This window comes from Sander lucioperca, chromosome 4 (assembly GCF_008315115.2).
Source record: "Sander lucioperca isolate FBNREF2018 chromosome 4, SLUC_FBN_1.2, whole genome shotgun sequence".
Lineage (NCBI taxonomy): Eukaryota > Metazoa > Chordata > Actinopteri > Perciformes > Percidae > Sander > Sander lucioperca.
The window spans coordinates 44,539,091-44,552,585 of record NC_050176.1 but is presented as its reverse complement, the minus strand read 5'-3'; the positions used below and the strand labels follow the sequence as shown (position 1 = coordinate 44,552,585).

General features: G+C 39.5%; 1 protein-coding gene across 34 annotated transcripts in view; it reads left to right on the top strand.

The window, feature by feature from the left end:
• The window catches only part of ptprdb (protein tyrosine phosphatase receptor type Db), a 161,066-nt gene that overhangs the window by 103,834 nt on the left and 43,737 nt on the right, over positions 1–13,495 (top strand). For 10 of the 34 annotated variants that reach the window (XM_036000261.1, XM_036000258.1, XM_036000260.1 and 7 more), the window contains 4 exons: positions 732–873; positions 6,507–6,695; positions 10,134–10,151; positions 11,857–11,967. In XM_036000261.1, coding sequence (XP_035856154.1) covers positions 732–873; positions 6,507–6,695; positions 10,134–10,151; positions 11,857–11,967 — 460 coding nt within the window. Of the gene's footprint in view, positions 1–731; positions 874–6,506; positions 6,696–8,003; positions 8,013–10,133; positions 10,152–11,856; positions 11,968–13,495 lie in introns of all 34 variants that reach the window. The other 24 variants (XM_031285779.2, XM_031285770.2, XM_031285768.2 and 21 more) reach the window with 3 other exon arrangements.

Genomic DNA, 13,495 nt, shown 5'->3' with positions numbered 1-13,495 from the left:
ACATTGACATATCATTAGTATTTAAGTTGATATGGCAAACAGTTGCCCATGTAAACATCCAGCAGAAAGAGAGCAACATTAGCATTATTTTTGAAGCTGTGCTTCTGTTCACCTAATGAATGTAAGTGCAATATTCACTCTCTTTTAGCTCAGTTGTAGGTCTCCACCAATTTTTGAGGGAAATATTTGGCTCTGTAGCCGCTAAATGCTCAGCGATGCTCACCAGCTAGTTAATAAGTTTGTCTGTTGCCTGGTGAGGTATAGTGTACAGTGGTCAAAAACGCTGATGAGAGCAGTGAGAGTGAACCAAAACAATAAAATTGCAGGCGGTAAAGCCAAAACAATAAGCTATAAGATGCTGTAACACTCCATACAGCTGAGGGGGACTGCACAATCAGGTGATAATTCTCTGTATGTTCGTCACTACGAATGGCACCTTTCACTTTAGGCAAGGCAGCTTTATTTGTATAGCACATTTCAGCAACAAGGCAATTCAAAAGTGCTTTACATAAAACATTAAAAAGCAATTAAAAACAATTAAAAATATAAAAAAAGCTAAAATAGAATAAGACCGAATAAAGAATAAATGTTACAGGGCAGTGTAAGAAATGAACAATTACTTTAAAAAAAGAAGCATCAAAAAGAAAAAAACCTTGCACTTTACACATTCTGAGCTATTGTTAATATATTATATTGATTAAAGCCACTTTAATGTATTTTCCCAATTACAGGTAATAGAGTTTGACGACGGGTCCGGCTCGGTCCTAAGAATCCAGCCACTGAGGACCCCCAGAGACGAGGCTATTTACGAATGCCATGCCTCCAACTCTGCAGGAGAGATCACTGCCTCCACCCGACTTAGTGTGCTACGAGGTCAGTATGAACAAGCTGTGTTTCCATTCAGCGGTCAAACACAATTTTGTAATTGCTGTAAAGAAAATTGCCAATCATAATACCTGGACATAAATCAAAGCCCCTTTATACAATACTGATTCCATAAATGTGTTTTTCTGTGTATCACTTAACTGACAAAGCAGTATATATATATATATATATATATATATAATAACCTTTTTATATATATATATATAAATAAGTAGAAGGTATTCGGTTTAAGATTATAACTGTAGGCTGGGATGATAGCACTGGTCATTAAGGTATAATCCAGTCGAAATTAGGTTTTAAGTATTGTCATGAAAAATGTGACATTTCTCGAAGTTCTTCTAACTTAAAAACTATTTATGCAGAAGAAGTGGAGGCTTGTTGGATGTTTCCTTAGATGTCTATATATATATATATATATATATATATATATATATATATATATATATATGTATATATATGCAAGTGTAATCCTGCGATAGATGCTTTTGTGAGTGTTAGCAAGAATCCATTAATGCACATAGTGATGTTAGTGTTAGTGGAGTCCATTAGGAGAACATTATGTACCGGTAGTCTGAAGCTCAAGAGTGTCTTAGTGAGTGAAGCTGCTCAAGTGTGGATAATCACATTGCCTGCCTTTACAGTACATGCTCGTGGGGAAAGCCTATTGTTCTACCATCTCGTCTCTCTCTCTCTCTCTCTCTCTCTCTCTCTCTCTCTCTCACTTTCCCTCTTGTCTCTCTGAGGGGTAATAACATAGTCTACAGTTCTTCCCCTCCACTCTCTTCTCTCTTCATCTCGCCTCGTCTCGTCTGTGTTTTTTGTCTCCCCAAGTTCATTCCCTTTTACGTTTTCTTTCGCTCTCCCCTTTTCTTTTTTTTACACTGTGTTCCTTTTCTCTCTCTCTCTCTCTCTCTCTCGCTCTCTCTCTCTTTCTCTTTGTCTCTCCACTCTCTCCATACTCTTAGGTCCACTACACAGGAACTTTTAAATTATTCACATCAGACCACTCTTCGCATCTTCTGTGCTGTTCCGCTCCATCCATCCAGAATTTTTCTTCTCCCATAGTTGTCTTTGTGTGTGTGTGTGTGTGTGTGTGTGTGTGTGTGTGTGTGTGTGTGTACATCTGTATTTGCTCTTGGTTATGGGTCCCTGCATCTATTTTTGATTTTTCCCTGCCTCCCTTGATGGAAGCTTTCTGCTTGCCTCTAATCTGTATCTTTATCGAGAACGTAACTACTCATGCACACACACATAGGCAGACACACACACACACGTATCCTAAATCTAAGACAGTCAGTCTTTATGTAATGATTAGCCTCTTTCTACTCCTCTGAGGAGTCATTGTGTTGTGGATAATAAGAGGCCACCTGGGAGCAGCTAATAGCCCCTGATATACTGTCAGTATCCAAATGTCAGCAAAGAACATGCACACACACACACACACACATACACACACACACACACACACACACACACACACACACACACACACGCACACACACACGTGCACACAAAAACACACACACACACAAAGACAACTATGTGAGGAAATATTCACACACAGATTCTTGCAATACACACAGAGTCTTGTCAGTCATGTCTCCTTGTTTCCCCGGGCTCTGTAAAGACACAGCTCCAGTGACTGACTGTCAGACAGGAGGGATCCGGTGTTAAGGTCAGCCGACTTAATTACTGAGGATTAGAACCAGGCTAATTGAAATCTTGGCTTCCAGTAAACGGCTGCGATTGACAATGGCTGAAATAATAATGAACTTGTGAGCAATTATATACTTTAGGATCCAGTGTACAGTCCAATACTGTATAATTCATGATTTGGTAAAAGTTGAGTGTGTGTCTGTTTGAATTCATCTGAATGTGTCTCGGACAAAACTAATTTCCATTCTTAAATTGACATTAAAGGACAGTTCAGATTTTTTTGTTTTCTTCCATTAAAGTACTTGCTAAGATCTTGAAACATGGCAAAAATGAAGTCTGATGGGACAAGAAACTTAAGCACTCAGATGATCAGATGAGAGGTTATAAACAAGCTAGCAGTTTAGCCAAAGTGTCTAGACCACTTTATTTGAAGATAAAATGGAAAGTGAGTGCAGCAGAAATGTTGGTAATGTAAGTGAAAGTTGATAGGAATGATGGCCAAAACTAGGAAAATTTGACCCAGGTTGTAATTGGAATTTTGGAAACCTCTAATTAACCTCAATTATATTCCTCCTGTTATAATCCCATATATTCCCACCTTTCATCATATTGTACATATCCTACTATAATAAAGTGATCAACACAGTAATAAGATCTATCACAACTCCATGGTTAAATCTACCTTATATTTTGTCTACCATCCTATACACACAATGTAAGAGATATATATTCAAAGTGTAAAAGTGTAAATGTTATTGCATTCATCACTTATACTCTTTATCCCCGGGTGAATGAAAGAAACAGGTTTGTTCGCAGGTGCAGATATTACACTTGAGCTTATGATACTGCAGCCAGCTCATGCTTTTAGTTCCCATGATTGTAAGACCAGACTTGACCTGCGGTCTTCCAGATTTACAGATGACAAACCCAGCGAGCGATGTGTGTGAATTTCATTTTGGGTCTAATATAAAGAGGACAGTGTTCTCACGGCAGTTCCCATGATTGTGTGACCGGGCTTTTCTATGAGCTGTGAAATTATCTGGATCTCTCACAGTGGAAACGCTGAAGTGGGAGTACATCCAAATGAAAGAGTGGGATGTGTGGAAGACTCCGTCAACAAGGGAGTGTAGGGTTACGCATCTGCTCTGACCTCAGGGGGTACTTAACTGTTCAGCAGCACACACACACACACACACACACACACACACACACACACAAACTGAAGCAGCTTTGGTGTTGCTTACACCTGTACCCATGATGGATAGTAGAGAGCTGGTTATGTGCATGTGTTAACATGTGTGTGTATGTGTATCAGTCCATTCAATCAGCCCTCAAACTCTTTCACTTATATCTGTTCACACCTTGTCAGTTTTAAATTAAAAAAGCTTATGTGTAGAATGTGTGTGTATTCTCGTCTGTGCTCTACGTTTGCAGGTTCTTGCACACACCTCTACCCACACATCCACAACTCTTGCTTTTTTTTACCAGCAGCATGGGTTAGTGGTTGTAGAAAAGGGGCAGAGAGAGATGCATGATCTTGGGGAGTAGCATTCTAACTGTGCGTCCTCGATGTTCGGTGCAGTGTCCCACCCCAGGTAGATGAAATAGAATGCATTATTCCTGCCTAGGAGAGGCTGGCTTTGAAGTAAGCGTATGCATAATGAAAGCGGAGAGAGTCAGGATTGTTATGCTGTATGGGTCCCTTGTGCTCTCTCTCCCTTTCTGTCTGTTTATCTCTTGCTCTCTTCCTTGTTCTTTCTCTATTTTCCTTTCTGTCACTCTTTCTTTGTCTCACTGTATTCCATTATTTATCTATTTTTTTACACTTTTGCTCTCTTTCACCACCGGCCCACACAGACACACTGGTACACACAAACACCTTCTCATCTTGTTCTCTTGGTTTATTATGTCCATGTTTCCATTTGTTGGGCGTTTTGATTGATTGAAACCGAAGCTGTTAAAAGGCCACACACGCACACGCAAAACTAGTGTCTCACGACCCGTCGGCTATGGTTCGATGGACTAGTACCAAATTAGCATCTCCTTGGCGAGGTTCAGTGCTAGGATTTCCCATTAATGAGGCTCTGTGTGGTTGAGAGGGATAAAGTCACAAGGGATTCTGGGTAAAGAAAAAAAACGGTGTAAGAAATTACAATAGACTGCCTTCTAGATCAAATACAAACATATGTACACAATGTAGAAACGTACGCTCCTAGCTCATCTGTCTTTTGTCACCATGTCTATCTTTAACGACTTTTATTACAATATAGTCTCACGGCAGTTTGTGAAATGGTCACGTAATTCTTTATCTATTGATTCGTGTACATGGACACGTTTATCTAATTTTTTTCGTGATGGTCAGCATGTTTTTTTTAACTAATGTATTTCAGTGGGAAGCATCTTTCATGATCACAGCATGATTCCAGGTTGGGTTTAGGAAAACAATAACTGGACGCGGGACAACAACGGGACGGTTGTGTTTAGGAAAAGAAGAACGGGGAAAGGAAACGTGACGCGCGGGGCACGATCCCCCCGTGAAAGTCCTGTATTGTTTGACCCATCCACCACCCCAACCAATCTCCCTACGTGGATTTTCGGCCTTTCATTTAAAATATACAAATACAAATCCCCCTTCCTCCATCCAGCAGGATGTGAAGGGGTTGCTGTCTTCATGAACACCGGTCAGGCCGGACGTCTGTTTGACTCCAGCCCTAGATAAGACAGACCACTCCTGTCTCATTCTTCCTCTTCCCCTCTCCATGACCTTTGACCGAGTGCCTAAACACACACATTCCTACCAACTTTTCCTGTCATTAATGTTGCAGCAAAACCTCTCCCACGAACACACACACACATCATGGTACACTTTAACATACTATATGACTCATCTAGTAAAATACATGTCTAAAATAACTATATTAAAATATCTCAACACCATCACGAAAAAAACGAGATAAACGTCCGTGTACACAAATCAATAGATTAAATTACGTGACCATTTCACAAACTGCCGTGAGACTGGGTTGTTTATTATAGATGACTCATGAATCTGACATTTTACCTTGCAGTTTCAAAGTGCAGCCTTGAAGAAAGTTAAAAAATGTTTTTACAAACTGATTTGCTCTGAACCCATTTAATTCCAAGGTTGAATACAGTATATTCTCAGTTTGACTGAGTGCAGGTGTCTTTGATACCCCACCTGCTCGAAGCATTGTCTCCCCACCTCTCCCTGAAATCTCCCACTTCAGTTAAATGAAGTTGGCCCACTGCCTTTGATTTCCTTCATCATAGTGGAACGACTCTTCATGTTTGATCTAATTGCCTCAGATGTCTGTGAATTCACTTTTGATTTGCCATCCCAAAAGGGTTCAAGTCCCAGTGAATGCATCTTTATTTGACTCGCCTATTTGATTCATGCAAAGGGATGAGCTTCCGGAGAAGGTTGTGTGCAATACATAGACTGAGCAGGACAAAAAGTGTAGCTCAGCTGTTACTGACTTCAGCAGAATAGAGAGCATTTGATTTTCACTTGATTCTTATTTGAAGAGCGGTTGCCTGAAGTCTTTGTGAGATATTTTGTCAGGTGGAATAAAATGTTACTATTTGACCTCACTATTGTTTTCTTCAAAAGTGTTGCCTCTGGGCTCAAGGCCAATTCAAAACATATTTTGACTCTAAATTGAATCTACATTTGACTCTGAATCTGTTCAATACACGGCTACAGCCAGCAGTCTGTTAGCTTAGCTTAGCATACGAGAAAACGGGGAAACAGCTAGCCTGGCTTTGTCTTAAAGGAACAAAATCCAAATGTTTTGTAACTGTAACGATATACACTGTTATATATTGAATAGTGTTAAGAAATAAACCCATCCTGTTTAAAATCCTTTCACATGTGAAACATGGCAGGTGATGTAGATTGTGTATTTTTATTTTTCATCTCTGACTCATGTATTTGATGTTTCTAGAGGACCAGCTGCCCTCTGGGTTCCCCACCATAGACATGGGTCCCCAGTTGAAAGTGGTGGAGCGTTCTCGGACCGCCACTATGCTCTGTGCTGCTAGCGGCAACCCTGACCCAGAAATTACCTGGTTCAAGGATTTCCTGCCGGTCAACACGTCCAATAACAACGGACGAATTAAGCAGCTCCGCTCAGGTAACCAATGCTTTTATCCCTCCATTCTTTCCCTTCCCCTCAATCCCAAGCTTTTATTTCCACCTTAAGGATTTATCCCTCCAATTTGCTCTATCCCTCGTTCAATATCTACTCCTTCTCCGCCCCCCCCCCCTCTTTTTATTTTTTGTTCCTTCAAAGCTACTGTTATTCTTGCCCTCATTCACCCCTTTTCTTATTGCTGTTTCGCACTCCTCCTGCCGTGGTTACTGGCTGTGTTTCTCTGCTGCTGTGGTATGAGTTGACTGTGTGTGGTTGCCAACCTTTCTTAACTCTTTGAAGTCTTAAACAGTGTACTCCCAACTTTTCTCCGCTTTTCTCCAAACTCTCTGAGGTCTTCCCGTGCACATCACCATCACACGAAGGGTTTAATTTTTCACTTAGTACAAACGTTATGAAATATTTGTAACGACACGCATCAGTGCACAACATGTCTCTAGTTATAACAAATCTTCTCTACTGACAGAATTTGCAAGGTAAACCCAGGTGGTGGTGGCATGCACTGAGGGAACGTCCTCTCTAAGATGGCTCACTGCTGTGACTAAACAAACAAATAACCTTTTGTTTTTTCCTCATTTCATGGAAAGTGTCTTGCATGGGTGTGAAATTGACTCACAGACATTGCGTCCATGTTATTTGAGAAAATACATTGACATAATATGTTAAACTCAAAGAAAAATTGGAAAAACACAGAGAATAAATAATAAATATATTTTAAATAAATAATTTTCCAGTCAAACTACTCAATCCACCTCAATTAGCTTTTCTATAGCCACAGTAGTGTGTAAAATCCCAACTTGTCTCAGCAAAGTCCCCTCCCTCCTCAGTCCTCCTGCTGCCTCCAGGGACCAACTCTGAAACCAAAATCCCTTTCTTGTGATTGGACACCCAACTCTCTGGCTTCTTTATGGATAACCTCTTTGCTTCCGTCCCCATTTTTTATTTTTATTCTATGGCTCAACCCTCAGCGCCCTGCTTAGACTCCCTTTTTGACCTTCATTTTACAAAGAAATATATTTAATTAAAATGATTTAATAAATTGTTACAACTTAAAATGTCAAATATTTGGTATTTTAGCTTTGTTTCTTCTATGTGATGATTACAAAATACTTTTAAGATTCTTTTAAGCACAAAGTTCTGTGTAGATAATCGATATACATTACCTTTTTTTGGCGTTCCAGTGCTTTTTCAAGGTGTTTCTACTAAGTCAACTCCTCTGTGTAACCAATGGTCCAATTGTAATGCCATGTCTATGCTGTTTCTTTTCTCTTTGTATCTTTTTAACCACAGAGTCCTTTGGTAAGTGCTTCTGTTCTGAGGCCCACACCCTCACTGTCCACTTTTCTATATACTGTTCACTAATGCTGCTACTGTTGCTACTGCTGCTCACCTTTACAATGTTGAGGTGTTATTAAAATGCATGATGGCATGCATTTTACTAACAGTCACACACAAAGATAATATAAAGCACAGATGCACACATACACACACACAGAAATACACACACACACACTCACAAGTCTGCAGGCACCCATACATCATTTTGGTTAAAGAAACATATTATAAATCCTACAAACTGGATACACACACGCACACACACATACATCGACATGCATACACACGTATCTACACATATATCTGTTTATACTATATACTCACACATATCTCTGTCACCCTAGAGGTAGCTCGTCTCACCCTCACCTGTGCACCTGCAGCCTTTCCGCACCCAAATAATTACAATAATGTTCTCCTCACACTCACCTATTTACTTTTCCACTTATTCAATTATTCTTCCCCTCACTCACTCACTCACTCACTCACTCACTCACTCACTCACTCACTCACTCATTCACTCACTCTTTCATCCACTCACCCACTTACTCTCTCTGCTCTGCTGTATAGAGTTACCAGTCAATAAGCCATCAACTCTAGATGGCTGTTGGGTAGGCCTCTAGTGGAGCCATGCACTGTAAGGAAATCAATGGCGACCAGGTTTCAGACTTCTAGACTTCGACTGTACAGTGTAGTATGTATATGCTAAACCTGGTTACTACTGCTTAGAAGTAGGAAATGGACACATGCATAGTAGAGTCAGACAAGTAAAGTAGCTAAAGAAAAACCCACCCTTCAATACTTTTCACTGTTTTAGACGTAATTTTGCAACAATTAGCATTTATTTGTTTACATTCACTTTAGTGATTTCTTTCATTTCCCAGAATGCTTGTTTATTGGCATCTAGAGAATATGCCCGGGATGTTTACGTGTACCTACAGTAGTGTCTGTGATCAGACTCACACCTCTTTACAGCTGAAACGATTAGTCAATTATTTGATTAGTCAAATGATAGAAAATAAATTTGCAACATTAACATTTTAATAGTTGATTAATGGTTCAAATCATTTTTATTACAGTCTCTGGTTCCGGCTTCTCAAATGTCAGGATTTGCTGCTTTTTCTCAGTTTTTTTACCATTGTAAACTGATTATCTAGAGGTTTGTGACAAAACAAGCAATTTGAAGATGACGCCTTCAGTTCTGGTGCATTGCGATAGGCATCTGACATTTTGTAGGCCAAATTATTAATTGATTAACCAAATATAATGCCTGGCAGATCAATCAGTAATGAAAATGATTGTAAGTTGCAGCCCTACACTTAAAACATGTCTTGTTGCTTCATTGCATTTTGGTCTGTTGAGTCCACTCTTGCCTCTTTTATGGCGGACTTCTCACAGGATGATTGTTGATGGTCGGTTTAAGATATTGAGTTTACAAACACACCATTGCGCTTTGATTCTGAGGGGCCGAGTCATCGTCTTGACATTTACTGCTGATGTTTTATTGGAAGCAACGCCAAACAATAAAACAAAAATCGATCCAAATATGATGTAGGGACAATGCCAGAGTTTTTATAATATTGTAGGGTGGTTTTTCTCCTTTAGGAACATATATTAAATATATATTTACACACCTTACTGCTAGCAGAATTACACCTGGTTTTGATCTACGTGGAGAGCAAGTGCAGGTTCAGTCTCAGGGCAGTTATGTACTTAGAGTTCCCGAGCGGTGCAGGCACAACCTTACTCCTACAGCCACATCAACCCCTGCTTTAAGTCAATGAAGTCAAATCAATAACCCATCTCCTTATAGCTCTGTCACTGCCTGTCACTCTGTCTATCTAGTTTCTGTCGTTTTCTTCTCAGGCTTTATCTGTCTTTATTTATTCTATCTTTTTTTATGCCTCTCTTTTTCTCTCACTCTCTTAAGGATCTATATTTTGAGTCTTCCTCTCTAATTTGATTCTTCTCCCTTCCAAGTTACCTCCCCTCCCAGTCCCTCCCTTCCTTATCCCCTTCTCCTCCTGTGGTACTAACATTTTCTTCTTCTTCTCCTTCTCTAATCTCGTGCATTCATTGCCCACTCAGGTGGCACGCCTATACGAGGTAAGACTGCTGGGAGGACCAACATGACACAGTGGCCTGATTCCTTTTCGACCACTGGTTCCTACTTGTCTCACAGATCTGAAAAAGCAGCTCTGGGTGGATTAATCAATACATGTTTAGTCCAAAAGACTTCCATATTGGTAATACCTATCCAGCTGCTCCAGATCTGCAGTAGGTGCAAGAGGTAGAAAATGGAATTGAGCAAGCAATTGAATATACTATGACTTTTAATCACCTCCCTTCTTCTCGTCTTTCATCTTCTCGTAATCCGGTCATTTTTCCATCTCAGCCTAAACGTTCACTCTATAACACAGAAATCCATTGCTTCCTTCCTCGCCATATTGTGATCTTTCTTTTGTATCCAGTATTCAGTTTAACATCACTTAGCTTTTTACATCTACTTTGTTTTCAGTCTAAAGCATGACATGTTTACAATTTTTATTTATTTCTTTGATGCTTAGTTTGAGGTGACAAAGCGTTTTATATATATATATATATATATATATATATATATATACATATATATATATATATATATATATATCACTTTTGCCTCCGTTTGTTTGCTTTTCAAATTTGTTTGTCACCTGATTTTCTAGTATTGACCTAAGCTTGACCTGGCCTTTCCTTCTACCTTGTCTATATTTGCCCAATCAAACGTCCCAGTTTTGTTTTCCCTCCCAGCTGTTATTTGCTCAGCCTGAAAAGTCCAGATGGCGAAGACTCAGACACACTTGCAAACATTAGTGTGCTCATGCACACATAAACACACAAACTTGCACATACACACAAATTTCTTCATGATTTTTTTTTACCATTACTTTCTATTTTCTCTCTCATTACCGATAAAAAGCCCCAAACAACCACTTTTTTGATAAAGTTTTTCTGGGCGCTTTTTTGCCTTACCACACCATCTTTAAAGAACCTCTGGTTGACTTTTTTGACAGTTTTTCTGTTTTCAGGCAGTGAGAAAACGTCGGTCCCTTCCCAAGGCTTTGCGTATGTCGTTGCTTTTTTCTTTTTTTTTTATCTGTGGTCTTGATGGAGGTCGGTTGATGTTTTTACCTCCTTATTGGGTGTGTTTTTAAAATGACATCACACTCCTGATCCCATTGGTGGATCCGTAATGTTTGGGGATATCTTATTGCCATGGCAATATCTTTGTAACATTTTGTCCTTGAAAACTGAAAAATGGTTTGCTCCCTTATATAACTGCATCTTAATTTTCAGCAAATCATTTTTTTTTAAATATTGTATTGGTGACTGGATTTCTTCACATTTTGGTTGCTTGGTTTATTTGTTTCTGCCTTGCATGAAGACTACATTCTCCGTTTTTCTAGGCTTTGTATCAGTGCTTTTTTTTCTTCTTTTTTCTTTTTTTTTTCTTCCCATTTCTGAATCAGGAAGCTGACCCTTTTTTTGGGCAGATTCTTGCTGACAGTGGTGGAAACTTCTTAATTTGTCCCAATAGATTTGGCTCCCTTTGTAGCCCTGTGTTCAACTTGTTTTTGCTGAAAACTCCCTCAGATTCATTTACAATTTATGCAGTTGTTACCATTTCTATGTTGGTGTATTTATGGACTATAACAAATGATCTGATATCTTCCACTTTTGTGTAATTGCTTTTTCTTCCTCGCTATCTTTCTGTGCGACTCTCCTCTCTCTCTATCTGCTACTTTTCCTCTCCATCCCTCCATCTATCCAGGTGCCCTCCAGATAGAGATGAGTGAGGAGTCAGACCAGGGGAAGTATGAGTGTGTTGCCACCAACAGCGATGGGACACGCTATTCCACACCAGCTAACCTCTATGTCAGAGGTAAGAGGGGGATAAAAACCAGCCTGTTAGTCCAATTAGAGCACTCAGATTTAACGACCGCATTGATAATGGATGTGCAGATTGGGACATTTTATTCCTAGACGACATTCATAGTTTTTTTTTTTTTTTTTTTTTTAAATAGACGTCTTCTGCAAGGAATGAATGTTTATCATGTTAATGTGATGCTATTTAACCTGCTGTGTTTTATAATTCTTAGCAGTAGAGTCATAAAACAGGATGGTTTTAAACTGAGCGCTCCTTTGCATCAGCTAAGGCTGGGCTGAGTGTTTCACTCAGGCTATTAATCTCTCTGCCCTCCCTTCTTAGCCTTTAGACCTCGGAGAAAAACCAAATCATTGTCTGGTTAAGACTTGTGTTTCTCCCTAAATTTGACAGGCATCTCACCTCCTCAGGCACTGTCTCCTTCAACGCACACATACACAGACATGCATTCCCACCAAATGTTTAAATCTTGGAGACATTTTAATTCCTGTGGCCTTTTGCTCTGTTGTCTGCCCACCCCTGAAAAAAGGGGGAAAAAGGCTTTAAACAGCGTAGCATGCTTTTCTGACTCCAACATTGCTCCCAGGGATACAAAACAAACACGCAGACATACGACTGGATGCTCTCACACAGAAACACACACATCTATGCTACACTAAAAGAAAATATATAAACACACGTGCACACACACACGGACATACACAAACAGTACAGAGGCAGTGATGTGCATCTAACAGTGCTTGCAGGGCCAGCAAAATCTTGCAGTGCTGCTCAGTGAGTGTTTGACAGGCGGTCTATGGAGACAGCTGGCTGTGGAGGCTGCCTTAAACAGGAAGGCTTTCACTGACACACCGGCCATCTATGGACTCAGTTTTCTCTCTTTGTTCTCCTCATTTCTTTCTTTCTTCCTGTTTCTCTTTGGCTCTTCCTCTGTCTGTTGCCACCTTGCCATGCTACTTTGCAGGGATGTGCACAGACATTTGGAGGGGCTATTGCGCTAATCTGGAAAAAAGGCAACACCCCCCCAAAAAAAACTGAACACTGACACTAGTTGACCAGTTGACCTTTAGACTGTGGCTGCACTCAATGATTCTGGTTGAGATAACTAATGTTATGATTATGTTTATTAACAGCATATATATATATATATATATATATATATATATATATATATATATATATATATATATATATATATATATATATATATATTATAAAAAAAAATTACAACATGACTACAGCTAGCTGAAAGTATTTTACTCGATCCCCAGGTTCTCAAATGCTCTTGATATACATAAAATAAGAACTAATTCACAATGCCATATACAGCACAGACACAATTTACTGTGTATTTATTATTAATTAGCCTACTCCAACTTAAAGAAAATGCCCCTGATAAAATAAGCTTATTTCACATTAAATAAATAATGTAGGATGGTTGATTGACATTATCAAATGCTTCTCTCACAGCTGGTCTGCTGACAGTTTTAATCCAGGCTCCAGCTCTGCAAAGTTGCAGATCTTT